A 13,963-nucleotide genomic window follows, 5' to 3' on the forward strand; every position below is an offset into this window, starting at 1 on the left:
TATAGGAACAGCTGAGGAAGGTAATTCTGACTCAAACTGACATAGTCAATAATAGGTAATACTCATTAAAGAGCCATACTGTTTTACCCAGGAAAGGTGGGTTCAGAAAAGACTGAGTTTGAATTAATAAGTAAAGATAACATGTTCAAGGTTAAGATAAACCACATCTCTGAAATGTTGCCATTAGGTAAATGGACCACATATTTGATCACAAATATCAACAAATGCCAGGAAATTAATGAATAGCTAGGGTGTGGAGGCTTTCATACTTCCTATTTAGAAGAACCTCACTGAAAACAGTAATGCTGCTTTAAAGACAATATCTGTACAAGATTATTCTTTTCTTTTTTCTCCTACACTTCCATCTCCCTTCAATAATCCTAATCCTAATGTTGCCACTCCTCCAGAATGATTCAGTCTTGAAAGACTGTGAAGGAGACATAACTATCCCACATCCTCTTTCTCCAAGACATTTCTCAGTCAGAACAGCATGGTTTCCAGAGCATTCTCTTCATACTTTTCTTCCTTGAGCTGCAGCATAAAATGTTTAACAAAGGTTTTTTTTTTCTAAACAACACAACTCACCAAATTGGAAGAAAATGACAACTAAGGCAAAGCGATTATAGTCAAATTTTCACCTCAAAATTCTTATTGTAGGTGTGGGAGAGAGAGAGAAAAGACTCTTAGCACATCACTATGAACCTAGAATAAGGATGAAAAGAGTTGATTCTGCCAGTTGCTGTCAATACATCTATATTTTTGAATCTTAGGGCAAAGCTATAGATCCAGGTACCCATCTGAATGGGCCTTAGAAACAGCACTACTATTTGGCAATGGTTGACTCAAGTTTCTGAGCAACAACACAAAAAAAGGCTAGAATGAATACCCATCACAAATAGGAATAGTCACATTATGACAGAAATCTCTTTTCAAGTGTGTGTGTGTGTGTGTATGTGTGCATGCACGTGAGTGTGCACTGGTTCTGAAGCTTGGAGCTTAAACTCAGGGCCTGAACATTGCCTTGAGCTTCTTTGCTCAAGGCTCGTGCTCTTGAGCCACAGCTCCACTTCTGGCTTTTTGGTGGTTAACTGAAGGTAACAATCTCACTGGCTTTTCTGCCTTGCCTGGCTTGAAATCTTGATCCTTAGATCTCAGTCTTCTGAGTAGCTAGGATTATAGCCATGATCCACTAGTGCCCAGTTTTCCAATTAGTTGTATCAGTCAGCATCATCTTCAGCTCCTCAAGGCTACAATATCAACTAGTCCCAGTAGTACAATTCTATACAAGCATTACTGTAAGCTTGGGAGAAAATTAGCAACAGTACATGGAGTTAACCCTCTCCATCTCGACTTCTCTATTATCTTACCAATTTACAATTAAAATCTAGGTTTTATCATTCATTTTCATTATGTCTTAATTTAGACACAATTTTATTCCCTTGAGAGTAAAGACTTCATGGGTACAAGAGATTAGACGTGGTTTCTTCACTTAGAATGGATAACGACCATATGGGTATACATTCATTCCTTAGAAAAGCCTGTTCCAGGCTAGTTTAAGACAGCAGAGAAGAGACAGTATAAAATGATAAAAATTCTATTGTAAGCTACAGTTCAATCTTTAAATGTGTTACCTGATACAGGTAAAAGGCAAACATATCACAGAGGCTTTGAGTACCTTACCTGAGCCATCTGCCTCTCCAGTTTTGATCGGGGAATATCATCAAAGTAGTTTTCATTTCTTCTCCTCCTTGCATCGCCCTGCATGATAATGTGAGGAACGTCTAGGGAGCCACCAGTGGTGTAAGTGCTTTGGCTAAGTGATGGAGACAACTGAGGAGGAGTGTGATTACCACTGGGTTCCTGAATGGAAATACATCATGAAATAAATACCATGCTCGCATGGCTAACCTTTGGTTTCCAAAATTTTGAAATACTAACAAGACAAACTGAGGGTAAAGAGTTAGGAATCAACTTCCAAGGAATGAAGGACATTCCACCACTTACTCTATAAAGAACGCAGTCATATCAACACACATCCCCCTCCATCCCAAGTATTTCAGAGTAGAGATTTAAAAGTATAAAGACTAAGGCTCTCTTTTCTTAAACCAGTGCTGTGGATGATGACAGGAGGGAGGCAGACCTGTATTTGGTACCCAGACACGTGTGTGTGTGTGTGTGTGTGTGTGTGTGTGTGTGTGTGTGTGTACAAGGGAAGGAACTGTGTAAGAAGGATGTCTTCACCAGGGTGAATGCAGTAATAAGAAGCTAAAATAGGACCTAATGGGTCCCAAGCTTCCACCAAAGAGTGGTCTGACAATAGGGCTAGCAAGAGGACACAGTACGGCAACACAGCATGTCACACAACATATAGAGACTGCAGAGCAATGAATATCAGGACAGAGAATATTTTCAATGGCAAAGACAACGCCAGCTGGAAAGTGGCCAGAAGTAAGATAAGAGGCTGAGTTTTCCTGCCTTCAATGGGCTGATTCTCTAGGCTGATTCTCATTCTCTGAGATGTCGGCAGACTGCCTTTGGCCAAGTTAGTTTACTCTACCTGGGGGATTTCTATCTTTGATCAGTTTTTTGTTATTGTTGTTGTTGTTCCTCCAACTCTCTACTAGGGAGTCATACTGGGAGGCTCAGAATGGAAAGGTCAGGGAACAGGTAAAGTAAGCTGAAAATCATTCTTCCAAGGAGTAATTTCAGAATTTCATCAGTGATGCCTATAGCTTCCTCCTCTTCCAGATAGCAAGAGATAGCAAGACAGTAACCCTCTTCAAGCATCATTTACTCTCCCCACCCAATCTACTAGCAGTGCCCCTCCTACAGGGAGAAAAATGAGTCTATTTCTCCATGGGCCTCAAGTAGCCTGTATATACTCCAGTTCTCCTGACTGGGGTTCTTTCATCTCCTGTCTCTCTCTTGTAGCCTTCTTTCTCAAATTTCATGGAAACTTTATTTTCTTCTTCAAAGGTGAATCTGACTTAACTCTCTAACAGTTCCTGTCTTGTGAGACCCTGTGCCATCTTGACAGCGATTTGTTAAAGTTCACTAATCAGAGGCATTTGAGTCCAAGGGTCATTTTTTTTGCCCCCACCATTTACAACTCCTATCTTTTCTACCTTTTCTGATGCTTGCCAGAGACAGGAATCAGAAGCAAGCAGAGTAAACAGAGCCGAATGGGAACTCAACACCTTTCCTGGGAAATCCCAGCTTTCGGAAGAATTTTAGAAGAGATCTTGTAGGGTTCATGAAAAAGGGACTGTCAGCCTACGCCTTTGCCACTGACATCTCTCTGAAAACCATCTCCCTTGACGTCTCTTTCTCTGTCCCTTCCTCCTCATTTCCCTTCCTCTAACACAGTGTCTAAGCTTTCTTCCCACATTTTTAAAATACAGCTGCAAGAAATACATGTAATTAAGTAAAGTTTCAGATTCTCTATTCTTAATTTTTCAAGTGGGTAAAAAATGGTCAATTTCCAGTTCTGGAAAAACAGAAGACCCTGAGGTTAATTTTAAATTGATCTTTACTTAACTGTGGTCTTTGATCGATTTCCTTTCTGTGAGTTTGAGGAGCCTGACAGAAAACTCATTTCCTCTGTCTGTATAGATGGGAGTGAGGAATTGGAGGTGAAGGAGTGATTCTTTAAAAAAGTGATGGTTTGTCAGACTGAATTCTATTACAGATGTGCTTCGGACATTCCAGTGTATATACATTTAAGTAATTATGAAGGCCAAATCTTACCTCATAAACACATAATCGAAAGGGAAATTGTTTTCTATGCTGAGTAGAGAACAGGCTATAATTCCTGGTCCATTGCTTTAGTTATTTTATTGTGCTAAGAACCTTTTGAGGTTATGGGCAGAGAACTGAAGGAACGTGGTAGACTTACCCTGAGGGTGATGGACCGAGGGGGCTTCTGTGGAGGATCTTCGTGCAGCCTGTCTCCCAGAGAGGCCAAAATGCGTTTCCTGTGGCCAATCAAACTGATTTTTAAAACCTGAAACAACATGTATTTGGGTTAACTATTTCATCTGAGAAAAGGAATATTTTTTTTTCTTGCATGTCCTAAAACACGAGGAATGAATGTCCAAAGTTATCTCTGCTCAGTTAGCAGATGGGATGTGAAGTCAGGGACACACTCAGGGCCAGAAGTTAGGGAGTCAGGGGAGTAGAAAAAGGAAGTAGAGGTGGTTCCCCTGGACTTCTGCTGCCCAGAATCCACAGACAAGAGACTCTTTACACACTCAAGCTAATCCAGGTAGTGGTACAGCTGCTCCATGCCTTTGACCCCAACTACACAGAGAGCTGAGCTCTGAGAATCCTGTTTCAAAACCAACCTGACCAAATATTTGAAATGACGATGTCCATCAGCAGAAAGGTAGAATTGGCATGGCTCAACTGGTAGAGCATCAATGAAAAAGTCAAGTGACAGTATAAGGGCCTGATTTAAAGCCCTAGTACTGGCCAAAGCCCCTCACCCCCCAAAAAACAAACCCAAAATAAAAATGAACCTTCCTGCTCAGACCAGCTGAAACCCTCCAATGGCTTCTTACAAGAGTGAGTTGCTAGTTCCTACTTGGCTCACAGATTGTAAGCCTGGTTGTCTCCATCTTTTCCCCCCATGTCCTTGATTCTCTCTTCCCTCACACAAGATGTTCAGTTATAGGGGCTGAGTGACTGTATATTGAATACCCACACTCAATCTTGCCTTTGAGACTCTACCTCTGTTTGTCCATCTGCATGGAAAGCTCCTCCAGAGAGATATGCAGACACCCAGTGACTTCCCATTTCTTGGTTCACATGTGTCCCCCTTAGAACGCCATTTCCCATCTCTAAGGAATCCTCAACATCCAAAGAAATTAAGAACTGTTCAGAGTCTCAATGCCCAGACCTGCTCCTGGGCACTTTACAAGTGCTATCCTTTTCAGTCTTCCCAAACATGTGCACTTATAAGTTCTCCTTACAGTTGAGGAAGCTGAGATTCAGAGTGCTTCAGTCACCATTTAAATACGTGGAGGTGCTCAGATACCAATCAGGTTTGCCCAATTTCAAAGCTGTTTGACTCCAAAGCATATACTATAAAGATATGGGGCTATCTTTAAATATTGCTGACTTTTAAAATAACGTATTATGAATCTACTAAAAATATCTTTACCCCTTCTGTGACTATGTTTATGATTCCAGGTATAACACTCCCAGTGGGTAACTAGTTCCCCAAAGAAGTTTCTCAACTGGGAAATGATTTTCCTCTCTTTAAGTTTTACAGAAAAAAAGTAAGCATTTCCTTGGCACATAAATTTTGCTGTGTTGAATTATTATTTGTCAGCCTATTGACCTTTCTGCCTAAATTTAGTAGTTCTGTATTCTGTTCCTTTTGTACTCACCCTCTGCCCCATTCCTTTAGTGATGATGGGATGACACATTAACCTGTGCCACATCACCATGCATTTACAAACCTGCCTTTTTAAACTTGACCAGGTTGATGACTCTTACGCTTTGCAAATATGGTTTCATAAAGAAGCTCTACTTTCTCATAAGTTATTTCACTTGACTTTCTCTGGGACCTTCTTGTACCTTATTAGAGTTGCTCAAGGTTTGTTGGAAACATGGCGTATAATAGTCTAGGTATGTATGAGCCATGGTTTTATGCCTGTGCAGGACAGCTCTATAACGCTCTCTCTCTCTGTAGGTTTCAGGGCCTGGGTGCCATCCTTGAGTTTTTGTTTTCCTTCTTCAAGGCTAATGCTCTATCACTTGAGTCTGACTTTTTTTTTGATTGTGGTTTGGAGATGAGTCTCACAGACTTTCCTGCCCAAGCTGGCTTTTGAGCCTCAATAATCACATCTCAGCTTCATAAGTAGCTAGGGCTATAGGCATATGTCATCAGCACCTAGCCTGTCTTCTGCTTGTTAATTTAAAAATGTTCTTTCTAAGCATACCTCCTTAGTCTGCCTGCAGTTAGCTGGAGTAACAAGAGACAAATATACACACTGTAAAAGCCACTAATTTTTGCTCTAGCTGATAGTTCAAAACACTTTAATCTTGAAAGAATGGTTTATTTCTCCCTAAATTCCTTATCCTACTGTTGTCATCCACACAGAGGCCCATATGCCATCTCTTTGCCCACTCACGTACCCTGTGTTGTCTTTCTGCATTTATATTAGCCAGCTTGACATTTCACTACCTGGAAGAGCTTAGCAGATTTTTGCAAATCTGGATATTTCACTATGTACTCTTTCTTTCAGATGATTTATAAATATGCTAAGTAAGTATGGTCCCAAGGCTGAGTACCTGCAGCAGCATTATTTATACCATCCATACACATGCCCTCACATTCTTGCATTATTTTTTTTAAACATCAAGATCAAAGAATTCCCCCATCTCAGAAAAATACAACATTAACCTTTCAAAGGTATTTTGCAAGTCTAAACACACTAAGGTTGGTTTCTTATTCTCTTTTATTCTCATTCTCAGTTGCTTTGCCAAAGGCTTCCATAGGATATAAATTTCTCCCATAAATTCCCCACAGCTTTTCTCCCAATAGGTAACTGGACCTGATGCTGCTGGGGCTACCATGAACCACCGAATCCTGTTAAGAAATGTTCTTACAGAGATAAAGTCACTCAAAATTACTTTGACAACCAACTAATAATAAAGAACAAATAATGGTGGTAAAATAGATCTTGTGTGCCCTAAGTTGCTATTCATTTTCTCTTTTATACTCAATTTTGGGCAAATGATCTGATTCCTCAGACCTCAGTTTTCTCATCTACCAGAGGAAGATGAGATTAATGCCAATCTTTAGTGTCAGTGGGAAAATGAAAAAGAAATTATGAGGAATACGGCACAGTACACAGCACATAGAAGATTTGCCTTTCACTGTATGCTTGTTTCAGAGAATGAACCCTTCACCTAAAAGAACTAGGTCTTGATTGTTCTCATAAAGCTAATCATATCAAATAAGCTGATGTTTTGCATGGGGAGATCTGACTCACTTTGGAAAAGCTCTCACTGATGGTAGGAATATGTTCAATTTCTAGTTATTTATTTGGTCATAGACCTATTTTGAAAGAATGTATATTTTACTTCTATTCACTCTGTTTAATCTCCAAGAGGAGGTAAACTGAGGCATTCTTCTATAGTGGAAGTCTGTTGCTGACTCCTCTTCAGAATGACAAAGAAGACAGTAGTTAGATTAAGTAGATAACAAATGAACATAGGATCGTGACTCATGTCAAGAAGATGTGGGTAACTCTCCTTACTTATTAGAAATTATCTCATATCACATGACACTGACAATAATGACCATGCATCAGACGTTTCCTTGTACAAGTTCTGTGTAATAATTGTGCTAATACATATGTTCATTATGCACAAGAACAATTACCTTATTTAATACTTAATGTAATGGTATCGTTCCTCTTTAATAGATAAAACAGTTGAACACAGAAATACTGAGTAGCTTGTCCAAGATCATGCTACTATCAGGGGCCATGGCTAGGAGCAGCTGGGGGTCTGCATTTGATTTTTTTAAAAAAATTAAATATCCTCTGTACTTGATTCTTTACCTGCTCATTCATTATGCTCCTCTATTAACCTTTATACCTTCTAACCTTATCTATGGGCTGTGCCATAGTTGGACTTCTTATGGTGCTTCTTATTTTGTGTAAAACATTCATATTGTGTCTTGCCCATTCAAAACTATGAGGATAATTCAGTTTTGTAGAAAGCTCATACAGATTTAAAGGTTTCAGACTAAAGAACAGGAACTTCACACACAATATTCTTTGTGAAAATATATACAAAAGACCAAGGACAGGAAGCCCTCATTACTAATATCAGAGTGGTACAGAATAAGGTAGGTAACATTTAGTCTTGTAATAACCAAGTCAACAATAAAAAATGTGATTGACAGAAAGAATATTTCAAAGAAAGACTGTTATTATGGAAAAGTTAAGTCCAAAGGCAATTGGGTTTGCTTTACATGAGAACACCTCAACTTCTGATTATCTTTGTAATTAGAGCTGTGAAGTAATAGAATCTCTAGCTTCAATAACCTGCAAACCTTTTGTGAAAATGAAATTAATAACACAAACCTCACAAACAACTGTTACTGTGTTAAAGTCTGTAGAGTTTTAATTAGAGCTTGGGTGAAAACTGGAATTACAATAGGAATAAAAGATAAACTAATGGTAATATATTGGGCTGTTAGTTACAGTTAGATACTGAGGCAATTCAGGTCAGCTCAGAAATAACTGAGTTTCGTTCAACCACTATGGAAAGCAGTATGGCAGTTCCTCAAAAGACTAAACATAGAGCTCCCCTATGACACAGCAATTCCACTACTTGGCATTTACCCAACCGTCCAGAAACAAGGGCATACTAAATCCACTAGCATAATGATGTTCATTGCAGCACTATTTACCATAGCAAAGATATGGAACCAACCTAGATGTCCCTCAGTTGATGAATGGATCAACAAGATGTGGTATTTATACACAATGGAATTCTATGCTGCTGTCAGAAAGAACAACATCGCTCCATTTGTAAGGAAATGGAAAGACTTAGAAAAAATCATATTAAGTGAAGTAAGCCAGACTCAAAGGAACATAGGCCCAATAGTTTCCCTCATTTGTCATAATCAGTAGAAACCTTGGGCTCTCATAGCAGAGATTTACAATAGAACAAAATCTAGAGACATTAAGCCAAATAGTATGACACTAACTATAAGGACCTCCAGGATAAGGAAACAAAAGCCGTATAATGAATGACTGTTGTCCTTAATGTACTATGTTATCTCTCATTTCTTTTGCCAACCCTTGGTTATCTCATATTGTTACAATATTTCACCTTGTTATCTGATATATTTTGTATGTGCTTAATTGGTTATTTGAAATTGGATAGAGAAGGGGGAAAATCAAGATAAGCAGGGGGAGGGTGGGAGGGAAATAGGGACCATGCCATGAGAAAGGGTATCAATGTCTGTGAAGTTATGCACCTTTTATCTGGTAAATATAAGGTAACCCTTCTATTAATCACAATAAAAAATTATATAAAAAAGAAATAACTGAGTTTTCATCAGAAATTATTTGTAAGATCTAAAGAGTAACCTTTATTAATAAAGCTTATGATATTGATGAGATTGGACACAAATGGCTGAAGTATTAAACCATTAACTAAAGAAAAAGAGCACTGTACAAATAAACATAAAAAATGGCTCCAATGGTATTTCTAATAACAAATAAGTTGTTGCATATTTTTTTGGTCAGTGATGGGACTTGAACTCTGGACCTGGGCATTGTCCCTGAGCTTTTCAGCTCAAAGCTACCACCATACCCCTTAAGCTACAGCACCACTCCTGGTTTTCTGGTGGTCAATTGGCGATAAGAGTCTCATAGACTTTAATGCCTGGGCTGGCTTTGAACCACAATGCTCAGATCTCAGCCTCCTGAGTAGCTAGGGTTACAGGCACGAGCTACCACAACCAGCTAGTTGTTACATTTTTTTTTTTTGCCAGTTCTGGGCTTGAGCTCAGGGCCTGAGCACTGTCCTTGGACTTTCTCAAGGTTAGAGCTCTACCACTTGAGCCTCAGCACCACTTCTGGCTTTTTTCTATGTATGTGGTACTTAGGAATCGAACCTGAGCCTTCATGCATGCTAGGCAAACACTCTACCACTAGGCCAAACTCCAGGCCCCTAGTTGTTACATTTTTAAGTCCCAGTCCTGGGGCTTGAACTCAGGGCTTGTCTTTAAGCTTTTCTGTGATCAAGGCTAGTACTGTACCACTTGAGCCACAGCTCCACTTCTGGCTTTATTTGAATAATTTGATGGCAACAAGAGTCTCATGGATCCTGCCTGGGCTGGCTTCTAACCTCAGATCTCAGCCTCTTGATTAGGTAGGATCACAGGCCTGAGCACCCAGCTAATTGCTGCATATATTTAAAAATGGCTTTCATTACACCTATCATAGAAGAAATGTGGGTCAAAGACAAAGACTATTGTTAAAGCAACAGAGGCCTCCAGCGGTTTTTCTCCAGCATCAATTAAACAGGACAACCTCAGAAACCTACTGCATATCTGGACAGTAGGAGAATATCTGTACTGAGTGACAATGCCATAATATTATGCCACGGACTTTGAAGTGTTTAGATTTAGCTGTGGGAATTCTGCCAGATATTATCATAACATTACCCTTGAACGGAATAACTCACATTAGAAAATATGTCACAGCAGAGCTGAGAATCAGGGTAGTTAGACTTTTTTCTTTTTAAATTTTATGTGATATTAAACATGTTAAGTTTAATGTGATATAAATTAAATGTGTTTTTTTTATTTTCACGTTAAAAGTTGAACATTTTTATTATACTGATAATGTTTTTCCAAGAGAAGTTACCTCCAAGTTTTTAACATTTAGGTATAATTCCTTTCATTCCCCCCCATATTTTATGGTTGCCATATTATATCTTTCATCTTGATTTTTTCATGTAGTATTAAAGTTAAAGAACTTAGCTTTACACTAAGTGAAGCTAAGTACTTAGCCGTACTGGAGATTGAGCTGAGGGCTTCAGTCATGCTAGACTAATACTCCACTACTACTGTAGTCATGCTTCCAGTCTTCTGAGTTTTACTTTATTTTTGAGAAAGGGTCTCAGTAACTTTCCTGAGGCTGGCCCTGAACTTTGTTTTTTTCCATATATTTTTACTGTAATTAATAGAAGGGTTACATGATATTTGCCAGATAGAAGGTTCATTACTTCACATACATTGATACCCTTTCTCATGTCCCTCCCCCCCACCCCCACCCCTCATCTTGTTTTCCCCCTTTCCCTATCCAATTTCAAATAACCAGATACCATATATCCAATATATCAGATAACAAGGTGAAATACTGTAACAATATGAGATAACCAAAGGGACAGCAAAAGAGATGAGAGATAACACAGTACATTAAGGACAACAATCACTCATTATATGGCCTTTGTTTCGATATCCAGGAGGTCCTTTCATTTAGTGTCATACTATATGGCCTTATGTATCTAGGTTTTGCTTTACTGTAAATCTCTGCTAGGAGAGTCCAAGGTTTCTACTGATTATGTGGCCCTGAACTTGATATCCTCTTGCCTCTGCCTCAGGAGTGGCTGGGATAACAGACACATAATACCACATCTGGCTGAGTAGACATTTTAAAGTAACTCAATACTGTTTGTATAGTATTTCATAATTCATTAAACGTTCCCTTATTGTTAGAAACATAATTTGTGCTTTTCTGTATAACCAGTATTAAACTGCTTAAAAACCTCATTATTCTATAATTTCCATTTTCATTGTCATCTTGAGTAGATGCAAGATGAAAAGCACTAAATGAAACTGCAAGAATGCACATGAATCACAAAGCAAAGTCACGTAGTGACAGTCTGTCTCCATGTTCTGCATGAAATCTTAATCTACTTATTGCTGGCTGGACCAAGTCCTCTAGGGAAAAGCACAAATCCACATAATGTTCCTGAGTGTCACAATTTGCATTTGTTATGTTTTGGAGTTCAGATTTAGCTGACAGATGTGAAAAAGCACATGTAGCTAGAAATCTCCAGAGATGCCACATGCAGCAGTGCTGAGCACATGAGCGATTCCAGTTATCATCGTCATGGGACAGCATGCTTTGTAGTTCTAGGTTTTTAACAAGGGGAGAAAGAAGATTCATCGTGCATTTGGAACCCCCTTTCATTCCGTTTTCTGAAAGCAGGGTGGGGAGGGGAGAGATAATTCCCTCTATTCCTCCTGGGCACTTGTCAACTAAAGAGAACAGCTCCCATGCAGTTCTGTGGAACTCATTCTGAGTGTGGCCTCTGGTAACCAAACTGCAAGGTGCTAAGTAGTTGTGGAAGTTTATGTGCTTTATACTCACTTATCGAACTAAAACTACAATTAAATGTGAAACTGCCCCCTCCCCACAACTAGATTAATGATTTCTAAACGCTTCCACCTAAGAGTAGCAAGGCAATGTGCCTGTGGATCATTCCACTTTGCCTCCTATCATCCTAGAGGCTCTCATGTGAACCTGCAGCCAACTGATGACTCATTTGTTGGACTGCAGTAATTAATGACTGAACTAGGATGGGGGATACAAGGATCTTAGAAGCAGAAAACTATGACATCTGGATCTTTTGCATACTCTTCCTCTAGTTAGTGACATTTAATACCTTGGAACTGTTATATAAAGTGGACAATAAAACCCTGAATCAACAAAAATTCGTATGGGGTGTACACACACACACACACACACACACACACACACACACACACACACACCACTATATACGAATAAATGCCCCTTTCTATTCTCTAGATAGATGGACAGATAGCCATGTCTGAATTGCTTCCCATCTGGAAAAGGATTATGAAGATTGAATGAGGATGACTATGAAGCTACCCTAGAAATTATGACACACTGTATTCTTTCTTTTTAAGTATTACAGATAGTTAAATATTTCTAAACTTATACTTGAATAACTCTACTAGTAATATTTTAATTATATCTGTTACTTAAATGTATTATTATGAATGGCTCTGGACAAATTTTATGTGTAAAAAAAAAAACAAACAACCCGTGCATTTCCTTAGCTTATTCTTACCTCCTTGTTTCTTCCCTTCATACACATACTTTGTATTCTAGAATGTGCTTGCCTCCTTCACCCTTTTTATTTATTTTTTTGCTAGTCTTACCGTTTGAACTCAGGGCCTGAGCACTGTCCCTGAGTTACTTTTGCTCAGAGCTAGCACTCTACCACTTGTGCTACTTTCACCTTTTTCTGTTTATATGGTACTGAGGAATCGAACCCAGGACTTCATGTATGCTAGGCAAAGTACTCTACCCCTAAGCCACATTCCCAGCCCCGCACCAAATCTTTTAAGGATTTCAGGATTCACCTAAAGCTTTCCTTGCTTACCTTGGATTACATTTACCTCTTTCTTTGAATTTCTCTAGTATTCGTGGGCTGATGTTGACACCTGCCATCTCCTAGCATGTCCAGCTAGTGCTCTTTTAATGTGTATATCCTTTAACTGATCAACTTGACTGCATGCTCTATGGTTTAAACGATCAACCTGACTGCATGCTCTGGGAAGCAAATACAGTACCCCCAACACCCGAGGCTCCTTCAGGGCACAGCACATACAAGTAAACTTCAAAGGTACATCCCTAAGGTCTTAACTCTGATCATTTTCAAGACAGACAACAGGTGAAACAGGGCAATGTCTCTGAAAGACAAAGAGGAAAGGAAAATAACACTTATCTCTTATTTCTTTTCCTTCCTACTTTCAAGGTTTCCCCATTCCTCTTGAACGGTTGCATCTTAATTTCTATATACAGTCTTGCTACAGTTATGTAAGAGTTTCTTACCCTTCACCAGTTTTAATGCCTCTTCAGCTCCACAGCTTCTCCTACACAAAATATCCTTACCAATTTTCCAAATTCTCTTTTCCTTCTGTTAGTACTTGTCAATATAACCAGCAAATAGCAGTTTGCAAGACAGATGCCAACAAAATACAACTATATTAATCTATGGGAAGAAAAAGGTTCCAAATTATATAGATGAAAGGGCAGTGTGAGAGTGAGGAGGGGGAAATGCATGTTTCTGAATACAGTCTGTCTCAACAAACAGGAAATAGTGATTATGAGGAAATGAGATCATTTTTGCATGGAAAGAGGGATGTTAATGGTATAATTGCTGCTGAGCATCTAAGGGTTCTGGAGGTACAAAGCCTTCTTTGTAATCAATGAGAATCTTAGTTGATTATTTTTTGTAAGGCTCTCTGAATTACCTCTTGATGAAGGTACTAATTTTCTGATTATATTTTCACATAAACATTGCTCTCAAAGATTAAAAAATGCAAAACAAACCAACCAATTGGTTTCTAGCTAATTCCCCTGTAAGTTCCTATGAAGCACAGCTTGCT

At 38.9% G+C, this 13,963-nt stretch overlaps 1 protein-coding gene across 10 annotated transcripts in view; it reads right to left on the reverse strand.

The window, feature by feature from the left end:
- Anks1b (ankyrin repeat and sterile alpha motif domain containing 1B) overlaps nt 1–13,963 on the reverse strand; it is a 905,411-nt gene that overhangs the window by 75,007 nt on the left and 816,441 nt on the right. For 8 of the 10 annotated variants that reach the window (XM_090328468.1, XM_090328467.1, XM_090328466.1 and 5 more), the window contains 2 exons: nt 3,896–4,003; nt 1,681–1,860 (listed from right to left, as the gene is read on the reverse strand). In XM_090328468.1, coding sequence (XP_090184594.1) covers nt 1,681–1,860; nt 3,896–4,003 — 288 coding nt within the window. The remainder of the gene's footprint in view (nt 1–1,680; nt 1,861–3,895; nt 4,004–13,963) is intronic. The other 2 variants (XM_090328473.1, XM_090328472.1) reach the window with 1 other exon arrangement.

Source organism: Megascapheus bottae, chromosome 2 (genome assembly GCF_031878675.1).
Source record: "Megascapheus bottae isolate mThoBot1 chromosome 2, mThoBot2.hap1, whole genome shotgun sequence".
In the NCBI taxonomy this organism is placed as follows: domain Eukaryota; kingdom Metazoa; phylum Chordata; class Mammalia; order Rodentia; family Geomyidae; genus Megascapheus; species Megascapheus bottae.